The following is a 19290-nucleotide window of genomic DNA, read 5'->3' on the forward strand; positions in this document are numbered from 1 at the left end:
TGGCCCAGGTGTGCCTCCCCCAGGGCCCGAGGGGCGCCCAGCAGGGAGGTGGCTGTTCTGGTCCCTACTTAGGAAGACGGAGGCAAAGAAATCGTTAAACAATTCTGTTTGTATTCTGTTGTCCTTCTCAGAATTGCAGTTCAGTCCATTTTCTCTACATTCATGTTTCTTGTCATAACTTTTGTCACTTTTGCCAATACACCTCAAAGTTCCACTCAGAACATCCATATCCACATTCCAGTCGCCACTTGACCACATATATTCTCCACTTCTTCATATCCCAAGTCGACTCCACGTACCCAGCTCAAGCATCTTCTACTCAGAGGGTCTACACAAGAGTCTGTGCATTTCCAATCAAGATATAACTACCACTGTTACTAAAAAAAAAAAATCTATTTTAGCTAAGAAATGCAAGGTATAAGCCTAATGACATTCTTCATGACGTAATAAATTATGAGAAATTAAGAACAATGAGTTATGCCATTGTTTTTTCTCATGCCATTGTCTGCCAACTCCCGCAATGTGCACAAGCACACACATGTACACACAATATTAACATCAAGCAGAAGACTTTCAATTAAGCTTAAAAAAGGATATTATCTCTACAGAGACAAAATATCAATTACAGCTACAAAGGTAGGCAGAGGATTCTTCTATGTTAGAAGAATGGCTTTTATAGCAGGCATGTTCAACCTCCTGCCAGTGAGCCAAATACAGCCCACAGAACCATTGCATCTGGCCTACAGGGCTCCCTATACAGTGAGGAATTTGGTGGTAGCCATTAATCTAGTCACCCTCCCCTTACCAAATTCCCAAGCCCTGCACTGCCAGTGACAGCCAGGCCATGTCCCCTCATCCGCATCTGAATCCATAGGGCCATTCTACACCCTTTTTGAGACTGTGGAAAGAACTCTTGCATCTCTGATCTGCTTGTTCTTTGAAGAGTTTTAAAAAAATGTAGATCACCTAAATTTTGCTCTTCAGTAATCCTGCTAACAATAACAACAGTAGCCTTATTACTAAGAACCACTTCCATTTTATGTTATTTCCACTTCTGGAAGAGACTTCAAGCAGGATTCTGCATGCCTCATGACACAGTGGGATCAAATTGTGACAAATGCTGAAATGTTGAAGAAACATCTTTTTGTTCTATTTCCATTAAATACTCTTCATTCTTACACTTCCCACACTTGCACATGCATACAAACATTGTTCATAATTGAAAATACTCATTATTCAGCAAACAAAGCTGAAATCTGTGGTATCTATAGCTGCACAACCTTATAATCCAGGATACTCTGAGGGAGGCAACTAAAGCAGTTTGGAGAGCCAAGCCACTATTTTAGAGTCTTTGCAGACACAGACAGGCATCAGTTTACACTCAGTTCATATGTCTGAGGTTATCTTTGCAACCAGAAGAGCCAGGAACTTCATTTTTTTTACAAAGAAAGCTGACCTCTGGAATGAGGGGTAATTCTGAAAGCTACTTTTGCTATTTCATGATCTCTGAATACACAAGAGACCTAGCTATGAGTTGCAGATGTTGATATTGAAAATATACATATTTTAGATATTGTTTACATCTAAAGGTAAGGATCCCCTTGCCAAAGAATAGCAGCAGCCTCTTACTTCCCCTATACTTGGCAGGAATACTTCCCTCAACCCTCACCACAGCAGGCACTGACAGATGCAAAAAAAACCCCAGTGTTTTACCAGAAGCAGCAGCACGTTAGCTCAACCCAACTCCACAGCATCTGTATAGACTGGGCACTTCAGCCAGGCTTTTTGACACTTATTTAACAACCAATTCAGTCAGCTATTAGATAAAAGCACAAAAAAACCCAGCTGAAGCACCAGGCTTTTTCTATAAAAATTCAGCACCCAGCTGAATCTACAGACGTTGGGCAAGCCGGGTCCAAACATGATACCTCTTCTGCAGGCATGCATTGCACTCAGTGTGGGGGCATACCAAGCTTAAAGTGAGTTTATTGGGTTTTTTTCCATGTCTGTAAGCAGACAGCTAGACAACTTGAGACAGAAAAGAGGAATCTTTCTTCCTTTCTCTTGCTACCACGAGCTGGTGATGGGCAGGCAGTAGTTTCACAGTTATCAGACACCAGCCAGTTATAGGTTTGCAACTACAGATCCAGCATAAAGACAGCACAAGTGGCCTTGCCAGCAGAGCTTTCCTGCTTTGGTCTTTTACATCTCACTCCGGCCAATAATTTCAGTTCTCCAGATGGTAGGTGTCTAGTAAAACTTTCCATTAATTAATATTAATGCATAAGGACCATAAACTGAAACTTGCTGCAAACAAATTTCTACGGCCTGCAGGCTGGATACAGCCCACAGATCCATGTTCTCTGGCCTGTGAGACTTCCATGAGTCCTGAAATCTGGTGGTGAGAGATCATGGCAGTGTTAACTGCTGCAGCTCCCTGCAAGCTCCCAGAACCATAGAAATTAATACTGTCACCACTCCCCTGATGCCAAATTTCTGCACCTGTGAGGAGCCCCGGTAGCTTAACTGAAGACGAGTACCAGGGGCAGAAGCCCCAAGTGCCACTTATGTTGTGGGGAGGGCGAAGACACAAAAATGTCCTTTGTGGCAGTGGCCGACCATGCCACTACCAATGGCGCAGTGACAGCTGGCATTACCCCATGTGTTGCAGCTGTCCCAGGCACAGAACTGCCGTCTCTGGTGATCCCCTCATGCTACCATCTGACCCACACCCCTAAGATGCTGGTTCTTAGCTTTCCCTTGGTTTTTGACCATAGAAAAATAATAGAGCAATTCTTCCATTTCAAAGAACTCCTAAGGACCACAACATATAAGAATGTTCCTTTTGAAATGACTCAGCTTATCTTGTTGATCATGCCTACATACCGAACAGTGCTAATATTGAGCAGCCCCGTAGAAGAATATCATGACATCTCAGAATGCTACACCACTCTGGTTGCAAATCACTGTTTTAAACATTAAAATAACCTGAGGATGACAATGCACTCCTACGCAACCAGCACTGGAACTAGTTTAACTTATCTTACTAAATTACAAGTCAAACCAGCTTTTGCTACCAAGAGAATAAATACAGATTGCTGAAAAAGATGTTCCTTATTTATATGCCTGTATAATGTTTAAGTACAATTCTAAAACTGACAGTGTCCTTTTAATTCATTTGCAAATAGAATACAAATTAAATTCCCCCTCACATCTTCAAAATAGGCTCAAACAAAACTCCATTCCTAAACTGACTTTAGTTATATACTATTAAACAAGCGAAAAACCCACCTACGATAAAGTCAGATTCTATTGAACTTATGTTTCAGTCCATCTCCTTAGATAAACAGCAAACACTATTTCTCACACAGCCCAGTATACTGTCAAGAGCTAGTCTATTCAGACTCCTTTTATTTTTTCAGTCCTTACAAATCAGAAGCATTTGTCCTGTGATAAATGTTTAGCAGTATAAGTTTTAGACCAGGGGTAGGCAATGTTTTTTGGCCAGAGCGCCGAAACCCCCCAGAATGCCTACCTTGGAAGGTTCCAGAGTACTGGCATGCCAGAAAAACAAAATGAGGGCAGGGGGTACATGGCAGGATGCCCTGCTTGTGCCCCTTGCTCCGGCAATGCTCCCTGCTGTGCTGCCCTCACCGCTTCTTCAAACCAGCATTGGAACCCGGCATGGCAGGGCACAGCAGGGGGCACAGAAAGCTGCCTGCTCCGAGCTCCCTGCTGCCCTGTCACATTTGCCCTCTGTGCATGGGAGCAGTATGGGCAGCAGCACAGGGTTGTGCCCCTTGCTGCTGCCCCGCCTTCAGGGCAGCAAGGAACAAGCAGCTTTCTGCACCCCCCACTGTGCCCTGCCACACCAGGGTTCAACACTGCTTTGCAGATGGCAAAGGCAGCACAGCGGGGAGCACTGCTGGCATGTGCTGCCTCCCCAGAACCCGAACCTGGGTGTGGGAGGCAGCTGGGGCCAGAGCCTGGGGCAGACAGGAAGCAGATGTTTGCAGCTGGTTCAGGCTCCAGGTAGCTGCTGATAGCCATGGAGCCTGGGCGGCTTGCAGCAGGGCTTCCACGGGAGCAGCCCGGGCTCCGTGGCTATCAGCGGCTACCCAGAGCCAGGGCCAGCTGCAGTTGGCAGGCTACAAACAGCATCTGCCCTCTCATCCCAGCCCCAGCTGTCTCCCAGCCCTGGGCTCCAGGAAGGTAGCAGGTGCCAACACTGCATCCATTGGGGCAGGGCCAGGGGCAGGGAGGCAGCAGCTGTTTGTAGCCTCCCAGCTGCAGCTGGCCCCAGCTCTGGGTAGCTACTGATAGCCATGGAGCCTGGGCTGCTCCCAGCAGGGCTTGCAGCATCCCAGCTGCCTGCTGGGCATAGCCCGGGCTGCTGGTTGGCAGCAGCTACCCAGAGCTGAGGCTGGCTATAGCCAGGAGGCTGCAAACAGCTGCTGGCTCCCCGACCCCAATGCGTGCCGAGGAAAATGGCCTTGCATGCCATGCTCGGCATGTGTGCTGGGGGTTGCTGACCTGTTTTAGAAAACAGTAGGCCCTCATCTCTTTCTGAAATATAATTTGGGTTTTACATCAAGGTCTAAAGTAACCATTTGGGTTTTGCACCAAGACCTAAAGTAACCTTCACATTATTTATGCACCAAACTCTATCGGTAAAATAGTGAAAATAGCAGCAGCTCCTCTAACCAGTGCACAAATCCACACTCCACAACAGGAAAAAACTCACAGCCGTGGACTCTACTCCAATATTTCTTGCATACCTCCTCAAATCCCAGCACCCTGGACACTGTTTGGGTCAATGGTTCAGGCTTGCAATCACCACAAACAGTGGGAAATTTCCCCTAAAGAGAGGCATGAATTACTAGTTTTCACCTTTGAGGTTCAACAACACTGAAACTTTTTTGTCAGTGTCCTCTTTGGTTTTACTGCTAAGAATGACTATGTATCCAGAGCTACTGGAAGCTTCAAGCAGCTCCAACCTGTTCACATCAAACCCTGCATGAATATTCAGGGATGAGTGACAAGGATGAAGCTTCAACTACAAATTGGAGGTTTTATCAATGGTTGCAATATTATACTTTTCTTTATTATGGAAACAACCTTCTCGAAGAAGACCCTAAAAATTAATCTCAAGTTGTGTCCAATTAAATTGGCTTTCAGTGTCTTTGGCTATCCTTATTGCATAACGGAGAAGGAAAAGGAAGAAAAAATTGTAATGGTCCACACAGCATAACACCATCTCAAGCTACGTTTCTTCTTATGTTATTCATCAAACCACTTTCTGTGAAAATGAGGAGTTAACTGGCTCAAATGAAGTTTACTTCAGAAGTTTACATATAAGCTCTCTTGTTTTTCATGTCAGATTTCACTAGAAGTTTACAGACAACAAGAGCAGATTTTCAGCATTAGCCTACAACATTATGTGAGTCAACAGCAAGGAAATAACACTGCTCTAAAGAAAGCTTTTGTCTGTTTTTTGGCAGTGGCAGATTATCTGATCCAAATTTTGACAAAAATATTTCCCACACATCCAGAGAAACCCTATGAAGCCACCCAAAGTTTCTCTTTAATTCTTAGATTCTCCCAAAAAACACTTTACTTGTCTGCCACTGATTAATACAGTGCTTCAGTTGAAATCCGTATTGACCTTTGGCCACTGTGGAAAGCAGTAACTTAATAAGGGGTTGGGTTTGTACTGCAGAATCATATTTTTGTTTTATTCATGGTCTTAAAACACGAGAGTCATACACAACCCTGGAATCCAGTTTAGATTCCTTCACTGAACTTTAAGAAACTTCACAAACAACAGCAATGAACACAGAAATGAACTGATCTCATACTACAGCAAAGACTGGAGGAACAAGTTGCAGGACATTTTCTGCTGTATACCCTTTGCCATAAAGTAAACTCCCAGGACCTAAAACTACACTGTTACATCCATGCATAGAGCTTGCAAAGTTTATCTGCTGTTCTGAAAATGAGATGACAGATCTTAATGTGAGATGAAAAAAGCTTTGAGAGTGTTGAAATATATGGGGGGGAAGGAGGAGGAGAAGGTTATATAATGAATAGATCACCTACATCAGGGTGTGGCAACCTGCGACTTGTAAAATCATCAGATCTGGCCTGCATTTGTGGAGCTTCAACAGCATTCGGTGGCAGGGATAAGCACTGCCCATAGGTATTCGTTCTGTGCCACAATGGGGATGACTGTCAGCAGCAGCAAGCCGGGTCCTAGTACCCACCCATTTGCCTCTGAACTGAGCTGGGTCATTCTGGCCTGCAGATGGAAAAGGATGCCTATTCCTGATTTACATGGTTTCAAAGCCATTTTACAGATTCTTAAGACTAGGAAAGGGGAAAAAAAAGTGAAAATTTAGTATCGCTAGCAAGGTATCCATGCAGATCTAATTTACCTCTAAAATACTTTGACATCTTATTATAATGAAGAGCACCATAGAAAACCCAAAGATAATATAGACATACTTTTATGATTATCACAGGTTTTTACCCTTTGGTAGAAATTTAAGAGCCATTAAGATTTAAATTACCACTTTCAACTATCAGTAAGATTCTTGTAAAAATGATGGATGCTTGTTACAGTGCATAGTAAATAACAGCTCATATGGTTTGTACTCACCTGTAAACATTTTTGTAACAGCTTTACTCTGCTTGCGGGCAGAACAGAGGAGAAGCAACCATGGAGGGAAGAATTCATAGTGACCAGCTAAAAGTTCTGCTATAGTTCCAGATAAGCCTGCAGAATTCTGTTCACCTTCAGCAATGTTACAGCCTTCATCCACTGAATCTACAAGCAGAAAGAGGCTCTGCTGGGGAGGCTTTAACCCCAAAAGAGGGAGAAGAATGCACCTGTAAGAAACATTAAACAAAAAATTATTAGTCTAAACATATGTGGCAAAACACCTTGGTGCAATAGTTATTAACATCAGAGCTACAGCTGGTTTAAAGATATAGAACAATTTTTAAGCTGTCAGAGGAAAGATTTTTAGATACATACCACAGCACATACTAAAGTAGACATTTCCATTTAATAAAGATATTCAGAATAAGTAACGTACGATTGTACGGACTAAGGTTCTTTTTTTTTTTAACTTATTGCATAACTCTAATATATAAAAATGTCTTTTACCAAGTCATATATTCTCTGCAAGGGATGTTAGGAGAATGTTAGAACTGAAATTAATTTTTTTCTCTGTGTGGAAGGAGACACCTTAGGAACAGAGGGGAGCATGAAGCTGACCCTTTGCTTTCACCTTAGGTGGAAACTAAGGGAGGGAACACTGCAGAGGACCAGAGCACCATGTTGCACTTTCAGACCCAGTGCTTGGTCTAGATTGGTGGCAGTGAAGCCAGGAGATGTACTCCTGGCCTTGAAGAGGGGCAGCTGGGGAGAGACTGCAGTGTTGCAGCAGAGGAGATGCCAAAGGACTCTCCCACTTATGTCGGTCTGTGACAAGCGGCAAACAAGGAATGCAAGCAGTGGGCACAGGCTGTTGGAGAATCACCAGCCAATTCAGGTACCGGTAAACAGGACGTCAGAGCTACCAACTTGACTGCAGTGGGGACCTCATGCTGCAGAGGAACCAGGCCAGAGGCAACCTTGGGAGATGGGGGAGGTGCTGCCATGGTGTGGAAGCCACCAGGAGGTGGTTATTCTTTGTCAAGAGACTCGAAGTGATAAGGGAAGTAACCCAGAGCACATTGATGGACTTTGCAGACAACCTTGGTTTACAGGCAGGGGTTGAACTGATGAAAGCGTTTGACTTTTTTTGGGATTACTACTAATTTAGGCCAGGTTGACCTTTGAGTTTGGCTCTCTGTGGGACTTAAAAAGGGCAACTGGTTGGGGGCATTAACCCCTGTGATGGCCAGAGCCAGAAGGGTCAAACGGGCAGCTTTAACCAGAAAAATCTGCTTTTTGAGGTATCTCCAGAAGTGGCTGATGGAACAGTTCCCTGTCTGTCTGGAAGATTTATATATAGCTTTTTGTATTAATCTCCAGACAACATGAACTTCAAAAAGCAGAACTGAAAATTATAGCTGCAGACATAGCTGATTTATGAAATTTTGCTTAGAATTAGTAAAAAACTAACAAATGTAATCACAAGATATAATTAACACAGTGGGTTGAACTTAGCTGGGGACATATTAATCTCAGACCCCAAAGTAATGTGGTGTGATTTGCTTATTGGGTAAACCCAAGCTTGGGCAGTGACTTATTGTAATGATTTCTAACACTTTTTAACCCCATAAGATAACAGCTATAAAGTAACGCTATGAATGGCTATATAACCAAAAAATTAGCATAAATAGGATACAAAAGAACACACACATCCAAGTAACCCTCAGGAAGGATGGAACAGAAGGGTCATTGCTGTTCCATACCCCCACAGATATCTCTTACTCCCCGAGAGAGCAAAGATCGGATCCTGACTGAGGTGCTTCCCCCAGTTCCGCCCTTCCGACAGCCCAGTTCAGAGACATCTGACTTTGCTGAATCAACCTGACGTGCATCTTCTAACCGAAGGACTATAGATAAGTTACTAACCAAGTGGGAACTCTTCATTAATTTCTTTATCTGTTTTATTATCACTGTCAATTTTAATCTATATTGTTATGTTGTCTGTTTATTACCTTAACTTTTTTACTTACCATCATATGTACAAACTATACCTTTTGTTGTCATAAGTAAAATTTATTCTTTTTTTATAAAACTTGTCATTGCTTTCCTTCTCAACATCACCTCCTCAATCCCGAACCAAAATAGCCCAGTGGCTAATAAAGTTGCAGTGCTCAGTCAGTCTGCAACTATATTATACTCACAGTGCCCAGCTGGCCTGTGACAAACCCCAAAGACAATGCATGCTCTGTTTAATTAATTTTGGTTTGTTCTGGGACTATTAAAAGGAACTGATTTCAGTCCATGTCGGCTCCCTGTCAGTGGACCCATAACAGAGGTGGGACCTTGGCTGAAACACTGGTTAAAAATCTGAGGCACCCCATGGAGGATTTTTATTATGCCCCACAGTAGGGCCTGACAGATTCCTGGCAATCCAGATACGTCTGTTATATGCGGCCCAAAGGGGCATTGTACCCAGGATAAATGCATCATATAATATCAAGGAAGTGGTAAGGGTGGGGTGTAGGGGAGGCAGAGACCCACAAACAGGCCCCAAAGTATCACCTGGCAGAACAAGCTCCCTAACAGAAGATCAAAGCTGCGGCAGGCAAGAGAATAACATCAGAGGATGACTGGGGGATACTGAGGCCCTTTCCACATCCTGTCGCCATTCACCAGAAAAACGCCAGGCTGGAGGGGACCTTGGCCTGTAGCACCTACCCCAACAGTCTATTTAAAGTTTACAAATACTAAACACTCACTATGAACACTACAGGCACTGTTTATCATCAACAGCAGTGAATGATGGCCTTAAACAAGATATCCCAAGGTATTAAAAAAATGCATGAGATTTCTAAGGTGAAAGTGCTTATACTGTATGCAAATTAGATTTCTTTACTTTGTTTTATCCCACGAACTGTGTTTGTCATGCTGTCAGGAGTGAAAGTTAATTTACCACAACTTGGATTTTCAGGTAGTCCTTTTGGTGGTGAATCTCTTTAGGAATAGGTTGTATTGTTTTTTTTAATTCCTACTGACCTCTGAAGAGAGCTCATGTAATCCTGAACATGCAGTGATTCATATTTTCCACTGTCCCTGAGAATGCTGCCTCATCCTGTCAGTTATACACATTTCCCTAGAAAGTCTTCTCAATCAGCTCTTTACTGTTCAAAAATAATTTTCTTTTTACGTAGTTCTCTCTATGTGAAGTTAAATTATTTTCTAGGTACGTAAAGGCAATGGAAAAAAAGATAAAAATTCAAGCAACTGCATCAAATACAATATAAAATATGCAGGGTTGTCAAGTGGTTCCTATTGTAAGGTTTACCTTTGTTTTTAAACCAAGTAGGATCACAAAGTTTTATGCTGGGAGTAGGGATGAGAGACTTTACTTATTTTGACTCAAAATGTTATCTTTCTGAATCTTACCCAGTTCTAACTGCTTCAGAAAAACATGATAAATTACACTAAAAGATATTAAAATCAGCATCATACGGTTAAATAAAGCATCATAGTAGGGAAAGGCATGCTGTAAAGAAGTCATTTAATAAGCTCCTTTAAAGTAGGCTAACAAAACACTTGCTAAATTCCTGTCGTCTCAAGTGATCTCAAACCTATGCTATAAACTCCTAAAACAACTGCTTATGCAGTATTAGTCTTTCCTGAAAAAAAGTTCCATTTTCAAAAATCAATTCTGCTTCTATGAAGAAGATATTGTGACTTTTCATGCTATCATTTAAAACACCTTGTTTCAAGCCAATGAAGAAGCCTATTTAGAATAAGCATATTAACTGCATGAAGGTGGCCTGAAGATTCACATTCAGTTCAGCAATGAACTGAATGTGAACCCTATATATAATGTATTTAAAATATATAAGTGTTTCATAATGAAATTACAGCAACTGAAATGATCAGGCAGTGTATAGAGATGCAATTCTTACATTTTGGGAGCTCTTTATTTTTATCTCTATAATTCATAGATTGTTAGGGGCTGGAAGGGACCTTTGTAGATCATCAGGTCTAGTCCCCCTGCACTAGGTAGGAAAAGACACTTGAGGTCAAGTGATCCCAGCGAGGTGACTCTCCAGTCTCCTTTTGAAGATTTCCAGGGTAGATGACTGCATCACCACTCGAGGGAGTTTATTCCACGCTCTGGACACCCTGTGTGTGTGAAGGACTGTGAAGGAGTTTTTTCTGGAACTGAGCCTGAAATGGTCTTCCAGGAGTTTGTATCCATTGCTCCTGGTCTTCCCTAGGGGTGCCCTCGTGAACAGCTGTTCACTGTGTTCTTGATGGTCTCCCCTGATGTAGCGGTAAGCCACTATCAAGTCCCCTCTCAGTCTTCTCTTCTGTAGGCTGAAGAAGCCCAAGTCCCTCAGCCTCTCCTCGTATGGCTTGTCTTGCAAGTCTCTGTCTTGTCACATAGAAGTTTTGTGCAAATTCTACTCAATGTGAATTAACCTCGCTTCTTAAATTCGAATATATAATCCATTTAATTATATTTAATTATTCATAGAGATGACCCTTTGTAAATTCAGTGTTTCTACCTTTTGTTAATGTGCCAAAGGGATCAGTTTGTTTACTAAGTCACCTGACAGGTTAAGGTTGATTTTCATTACTCATTAGGGCAGAAACAAAAATGTACATTACTGGAACTCTATTACTCAGGACATCTCTAGAGGTCATTATTACTGCATCTGACAACTTCTCTTAAAATAGTAAACTTTCGCAGCAGAAATCCTAATTTAAAAAGACAGGACATTGTGCCTTCTGCCCTGCTATTGGGGAAGGGGACAGGTGCGACTGGGCTCCCCTGGGGGCTAGGAAATCCACGAAGTACCCCCTATTGCTGGCTGCAGAGCTCACCTTTGAGGAAACTGTGTAGCTCTAAACAAAAAGAGAGATCATCTTTGTGCCCTCGTAATGCTATATTTTTGTAGTTCTACAAAGTGCTGAGGCACCCAATTTCTATTTCGGCAGCAATTATTTTGTTGCACAAATCAAATTCTATTCCTGTACCTCTTACTGCCAAAAGAAGGTATTAAGGGAATATATTTTTATTCATGTAGAGATGCACCAAAGTTCTGGCTAGTCCAATTAAATCAGGATACACCCCACACATCTTTATACCCTTTTCTAGGGAACAACAACAAAAAGCAAAACAATACTTAAAAAAACAGGAAACAAAAATACTAAGCACAATGTTTTAAACTGTTGTATGACAGAGTAACTTGATTTACTATGTAACAAAGATGGAGACAGAAGTTTATTTTAGCAAAAACCATATGTTGAGTTTTTATAGTTGCTATTACTACTCCTTGCTCTCTTAGTTTTCTATAACAGTGCTTCTCAAAGTGGTGGTCCACGGACCAGCGCCAGTCCGCAAGCCACAGGAAAGAAACAAATATATTTTCAGAAGCATAACATTGATATGTCATAGTGCCATAGTTCGTACATTCCAACACTCCAGGTGTGCAAGCGTGAGGTGAGAAAAGAGAAAGAAACAGCTGGTCGTGTATTTGTGTAGCGCTGTTACATGCAGTTGCTGCCACCGGCTGAACCGGGTACCGGTCCCTGGCCCACTGGAAAAAAAGTTGCCAGTCTGCCACATCAGATAGTTTGAGAAGCACTATTCTATAAGGTCTGCAGACCAAATTTGTTGGAGTTCCTAACTCCTGTATGGGACTGCAATTTTGCCTACATTGCTCAAGGCAGTCTTGGGGGGCTTAGAGAGAATGTATTAATACAATGCTCTCTTGTTCACTGGTTCATTTGCTGTTAAACACTAGAAAATTCTGACTTCACTGTTTACAAGCTTCCAATATGTGCTAAGGTACGAGTATTTACCTACGTTGAACCATGAAGTGGTAGATGGGTAAATTCATTTTTATTTAGATAAGCTTCTATCGATGAAATAAGATGGTCAGGTATCGCACAGTGTAAACATTTTGGTTGATTTCTGGTATAAATTAACAGGATATAGGTAGCTGCCAGTAATTTTTCAAGCCCAAAAAATTATCTTCAAGATACAGTGATAAGTTTTCAGCCCAAATAAAAATCCCTATTGAAATGCCTATCGTGTTTCTCAATATTACCTGCCATACAGGGTCATAAAATACCAACAGTACAGATTCTAGTCACCTTTAAATGGAGTACTTCTAATCTGGCATGTAAACTAACTTTATTGAAGGCAAACAAGTCTTAATTATCCTACTAGTACCTATATTCTATTTGAAAATGAAATGGAATCTAAATTCTCTACAAGAAAAAGAGTAAGACAAATAATACCAGAAATCTCAAACTGCCACATGCCCACAGTTCTCAGATGTATAAATCTCAACATACATATGGCCCTCCAATGTGTATTAAAATTAGTTACCAAAATTGGAAGAGAATTCAGTTAGTTGCATAACATTAGCATTTTTAAATGGCAAGCAGTGATGAAGTAACTCTTTTTCTGCTGGGATTTTGGTCTCATTTTTAAAGGGAAATACACTAATCAAAGTTTTCGTATTCTCCTAGCATTAACTTTCTTCGGTGGTTTTCATTTTCTCAGTCCTAGTGGGCCGTTATTCCTTTCCAGCCACAAAATATATCAAAAACTGTGAAAAAAGATTTAGCTACATGTGAAGTAGCTGCACTGCAGTCTGGCACAACATGGGAAAAGTGTACAGCAATTTCCTATTAACACATAACATAAACAGGTGTAGGTAGGAATTGTAGGACCAAATGCTTTAAGGCCCAGCACAAACCAACAGTCACCAAAAAGTAAGTACACAAATCAGTTGCAAAAGGGACATGAAACCTCTCCTACAAGGCAATCCAAAACAAATTGGAAGGGGGAGGCAAAGGTACATCTCTGACGTATTCACCAAAGTGGGCCTACAGGTACAACCACACAGCACCTTACAGGGCTAGGAAGCTCCACGAAACTGCCAACAGACTGATGTTGCCACACCACATAGTACTCACAAAAGAGAATGGTGCCAAAAAGTCCAGATGCAGACCGGACCGGAAGAAGCAATGAAGTAAGGAAAAGGATGAGAAATTAAATGTCTTAATGATGTGCTTTTCCACCATGTACCATGGATGCAAGTTAGATTCTGAATAGAAAAAGCAAAGTATCAATTTAAAGTAACAAAAGAGCATAACAAAATTACTCTTCCTGATCCCAGCTGTCTCATTAATACTCATACACATGCCCACTTGCATTCTTTCTTAATACTCCTCTTCTATATAACTTACTGTTGTAGTTGCTAAAAGAATGACAAACAGTTGAATCCATGATATTAATCAAGTGGTTAATTCCCAAGTTGCAATCTGTGAAGAACATGCCTGAATGTCAATAAAAGGACCCTCATAAGCACTTCTAAGAAGGAAAGTGACAAGAAAATGGGAGCTGTTGCCATATATATGGTGTCAATTTATAGATGGTTAAAACCAAATAGCTTGACTGCACATTTAAGAAATCAATGTCATAGAAGCATATTTAAGAAATCATTTAAGAAAATAGACATGAGGAAGTCGTGTTTGTTTTTTTAATTTAGCTAACAATGAAAAAAAAATCCAAAACAAATACCGGACAGAAAGTGGTTAAAAACAGTTTTATTAATGATATTCTTACTTGTACGCAACATTTTCTCCAATTTGTATCATTAGACTTGAAATATTTGGTGTTTTACTGAAAGGCCCTGGGGTCCTAGACTCATACAAATGTCTGAAAATATGAGTTTGGTGTCTTTTTCTTTTCCCATAAAATAATTTAGGTTTGGAGAGCATATGAAATTTAACCCCCTCCCCCCCATAAAATTAAAATAAACCAAACCCTGAAGTTAAAATAAACGGTAGTTGTTATTTTGAAAAATATCATAATCAACTCCATCGGCCAAAATAGCCCATTTTGCTCCTATGATCTCACTAGCAGACACGCCCACATCCAATTGTAATCATATTATCCAGCGCTTTTCCCCCCAAATTGCAGTCCATGAAATCCTCTTGATTTGGGCTGTTGTATGAGCTTCTGTGAGAGGTTGATCAAATTGCTTAGAAATACATCTTTAATGCATGTAGGCATCTAATTCTCATTGAAATCAAGGAGCTGTCAGGATAAATTTTAAAGCAAAATGTTCAATGCACTGCTGTGCTGAGGGCCGTATAAAGTCAAATGCTCAAGTTTTTTTCAAAACAGAAAAACAGAGTCACTCAGAAATCAAAACAAAACCAAACAAAAATACCCCCAATAAGACAAATTGTAACAACTGAGATTCTTCAGGTTCCAAAATATTAACTTCTTTGTTTCTTTTGTAGAGAGGTCTCCATTAAGTAGCCTTGCAGAAGAAGAAATAAAACCTAGTAAAATACTATTACTAGTGTTACTATATTAATTTTGTTTGTGATCTCAGTACTTAGAAAACAGAATACAGCTGAGACAGGTAGAGCTGAGCTAGAGAGAGAGAAAAAGGTACAAACCGAAAGGTAAGATAGCTACTAGGATAAACACATGATTGGCAAAAAGACATTAACCAAGAATTTTTTCCATGCAAATAAGTAGGGTGGATGCCATAGTAGATAGACCACGGGTGGGCAAAATGCAGCCTGTGGTCCAGATGCAGCCCATCAGGCCATTCTATCTAGCCCGCCGAGCCCCTAAAATATTTAGAAAACTAATATTTATCTACCCCGGCTGCCTGCAATGCGGCCCTTGATGGCGTGCCAAAACTCAGTAAGCAGTCCTTCACCCAAAATAATTGCCTGCCCCTGAGACAGACCCTGAATGATGCAGCAGCCAGCCAGCCCAAGCAGCAGCTAGCTTGGTTGTCATAGTTTGGACTAGTTGTTCAGGAAACACAACTACTTTGGCTACAATAAGACACCACCAAATTGGCCAAATCTCCACATCAAACAGGCCCCATCCCCCAGCCCTATCAACAGCTCCTGCAAGGCAGGGAGGGTGATCCCTGCTGGCCCCCACTGCCCCATGCTACACTGCGGGGGGGCTCTGCCACGAGTCTCCATTCCCTGCCTGTTCTCCCAACCCAGTCAACGGCTGCCCCACTGGGCCCCAGCACTTTTTTTTTTAAAACCCCACACTCACCAGGTGCTGCCAGGTATGGGGGGCAATCCCCACTGCCCTGAGCTGAAAGGGAGGTGTCGCGGGGTGGGGTCCTAGGAGTGGCCGTGATCTCTCCTAGCGCCCCCTACCGTGCCAAGTTGGTGTCAATGCACCCTCGTTCTTGCCCGCCACATCTTTGATGTCATTAGTGTTATGGGAGGCTGCCTTTTCACCCCCTTGGACACGGTACCCTGATGTATCCAAGTCTGTGCCCTGTCTTAGATGACTTCGTGCACTAAAGCCTTAGGGGCTACACGTGACTCCTACCACCCCAATTCCACGCCCCAAGCCTCGCAGATGTACCGGACGTTGTCTAGTCAACTTCTATCTGTGCCCTCGTGGGTACCCCTGGCTCTTCACGTAATTGCCTGCGCCCTCACGGGGTCCCTGGGGTTCTCTAACCCTGGCCCATACCCTCACGGGCTCTCTGGCCTCTTTCTCAATGGCCTGCATCCTCACGGACGCTCCCTGGCCTCTCTTTCCTCACAGTTGCCTGCGCTCCTCGCAGATGCTCCCTGGCCTCTCTCGCAGCCATCTTGCCTGCACCCTCACAAGCGCTTCCTGGCTTCTCTTTTCTCTCAGATGCCCGTGTTCTCCACGGACGCTCTCTGGCCTCTCTCGCGGCCGTGCCCACACTGGGGCCTGCTCTCACGACTGGGGCCTTCCCTCGCGATCCTGCCCGCAATGTGGCCCTGTCTCAGAATCGGGACTCAGGTAGTCATAGCCATGCCTGGCCCCAAATTCCCCACTTGGGCCTTAAGCGAGCGCCCTCCCTGCGGCTGCTCACCGGTGCGCCCTCCCTGGGGCCCCGCCTGCACTGGGGCCTATCTCCGCACTTGGGGCTCAGGTGGCCATAGCTGTGCCTGGCCCCTAAATCCCCTCCTCGGGTCTACAACTCCTGTGGGGCTCAGGCGGCCTCGACCTTACCTGGCCCCCCAATGCACTGTGTCCCTTCTCAGGGCTGGGGTCAGTGCGCCCCTAAATGCTATGCCCTCTCTGACACTGGGGTCCCCACACTACCATGGAGCCCCTATGAGGCCTCCTCCAACCCCTATTAGCCTCACGCAGTCCTCCGGTGTAATAACAAACAACAAACGCAATAACACGAGCCAACCGGCTATAACTCAAACTAAGCCTCCTGGCTAAAACGCAATCTGTAAGCCACCTGGCTAATCATCATTCCACTCCCTACCAGGGCTTTCTCCACCCAGTATCCTTGAACCGAAGCTGCTCAGGCCATCAGGCTTCTCTACGCTTTTCACTCCAGCAGAGCTCCTTCACCCTTGGACATTAGCGGGGAACTGCCTGCTTGGCCTCAGCCTGGGCTGTTTATATAGGCCAGGCCCTGCCCCCTTCTGGTCAGCTGACCAAACTACGGTTGCCCCAGCAACCGGCACCTGTACCCCTTTGTAGGAGCAGGGCACTTCAGAGCACACAACCCAAATCTCCTCCGAATTGAATCAGCACCCAAAGCTTTGCACAGCCCTACTAAACACATTAATTAAGGAATACAGTTAGCAGGTTGTTAATAGTGGGCTTACAAGAATAAAACAATACAACTTTGGCAACTCTACTCACAATGCTTACACTACTGAACATCTAGATGAGTACAGGGAAACGTGTTCAAGTGTCAACTTCATGATCTCCTCGACAATAAGTGTGGTGGCGGTTATAGCTATTTCACTAGGGGAAAGGTTCTACAGTTTCCAAAACAGTAATGTGTATTTGTACGTCATTATGAATCTTATGTAGTTACTGGCACCAAAGAGGATACCTTTTCACAGACTGATTATAGTGATAACTTAGGTTATTGATTAGGTTAGTAGTTAGGTTATTGATTACAACAAAAGCTTCAGTGGTTAGATACAAGGAACCAGAAACAAGTTCTAGCACTACATAAAACTATTTTCTCAAAGAAATGGAAAGCACTGACAATACAACTAATTAGCAACTGTATTAAGGAAGTTCCAAGAACCTGGGAGGCAGGGTCTGATGCAGCCATCATTCAGATATCTTGATGTGGAACAGAGCAGAAAGAACACACGAATATTATTCCAATGCCTTATTTTAGCACACTATACAACACTGAAGTTACATCTTTCTTAAAAACTACAAAGATCACTTCATAAAAAGGGAAAAACTCAACTCCAACCTAACAGATCCGATTACTTTAGCTGGATCCGCTTGCAGTGTCATCCACAACCCATTTGAAATGTATAACCTTAATGGCCACGTTCTTAGACAGCTCCTGAGCAACCTATGTAAGTGTACAAATTATTGCTAATGATAAATTCTTGTTAGTAGTGAATTTATAGAAATACTAATGGGAAATCCATTTTCCAGGGGCTCCAGTGAATGCCATGGAAAGCAAGCTGTGGTGTAGTAGCTGAGGGTAATATTTCACAAATGATATCATCTATTAGGAAGGAGACAAGCAAAAAGAACATGAAGACATAACCATAAAGTGAAAAAGATGATGATGAAAACATGACTCAAAGCTAAACTGTAGCTAATTCTCTTCACACTTGTTAGAGGACTGGAGTAGGTTGCCTGTCTTCATAGATTTATAAGCAAGAAGTCTGTCTTGTGTAGAACGATGTATACTGCACTATAACTAATCAATTACTTTGATTTCCAATTCTTTCCTAGAAAGGTCCAATAACACTGATTTTGTGCCACAAACAATTATCCTTCTTGCAGTTAATACAACAGCAATTTATACTCAAGCTAACAGTGGGTAAGAGTACAGTGGAGGACAAACTTTTTACCAGGCATGCCATTTTCCCTCAGTGTTACGTTGAGACCCTTCTTCTGCCCAACCTACTATCATGCTTTCCTACTTCCTGCCCTCTGCTCCCTGCCCAGTTTGCTGCTCTGCTTTCTGCCCTATCTGCTTCTGTGTTTCCTTTCCTCTCCCCAGTCTGTCATATGCCACACATAGAGGCTGGCCCATGCCATGTGGGCTACAGGTTGGCCACCCCTGGTTTAGTCTTTTTTTCCTCCACAAATTTTTTACAAACATTTTTTAAGAACAGTCCTAGGGGTTGCTCAAAAAAGAAAAGCATAGCATGAAAGCATCAAAAGCAGCAAATATTTTCCAAAAGATTATACAATTAAAACCAGAATTTCAACTCTTATGTCAATAAGCAATTACATTTCCTGCACTGCCCATTTCTGTTTCTGTTAAACTAGGGTAATAACCTTCTTTGCAAAGTTCTTTGAAATATATTCATGAAAGGAAGCATATGGGCAAGGTATTATTAACACAGTAATAAAAGTTGACAAATCAGGTTTCATTTCTACATATAAATGAAAGTGTAAAATTGAAAGTTAGTTTTACATTATTTAAGTAACCAAATGTGCTACAAAATTTTATTCCCCCTTTTTTCTCCTTTGCTAATTAGCAGATTCCTTTCAACATGTGCAATCAATCTTCATTCATAGTCAAGTAGAGCTTTCTTCTGTGAAGAATGTTAGTTGAACACACATTAACCTGAATCCATGTTTCTCTGGGTTTAAA

At 42.4% G+C, this 19290-nt stretch overlaps 1 protein-coding gene across 2 annotated transcripts in view; it reads right to left on the reverse strand.

Moving 5' to 3' along the window:
- Positions 1–19290, reverse strand: part of ANKRD50 (ankyrin repeat domain 50) — a 67903-nt gene that overhangs the window by 27940 nt on the left and 20673 nt on the right. Inside the window, exons 1-2 of one of the 2 annotated variants that reach the window (XM_019534024.1) lie at positions 6659–6746; positions 6100–6366 (exon numbers count right to left, since the gene is read on the reverse strand). Coding sequence is in view for 1 of the 2 variants with exons in the window: in XM_019534023.1 (XP_019389568.1) it covers positions 6659–6888 (230 nt within the window). In the remaining variant the exon portion in view is untranslated. Of the gene's footprint in view, positions 1–6099; positions 6367–6658; positions 6889–19290 lie in introns of those variants that run through there. The other variant, XM_019534023.1, reaches the window with a different exon arrangement.

This window comes from Crocodylus porosus, unplaced genomic scaffold, assembly GCF_001723895.1.
Source record: "Crocodylus porosus isolate Cpor-Errol unplaced genomic scaffold, CroPor_comp1, whole genome shotgun sequence".
NCBI classification, from domain to species: domain Eukaryota; kingdom Metazoa; phylum Chordata; order Crocodylia; family Crocodylidae; genus Crocodylus; species Crocodylus porosus.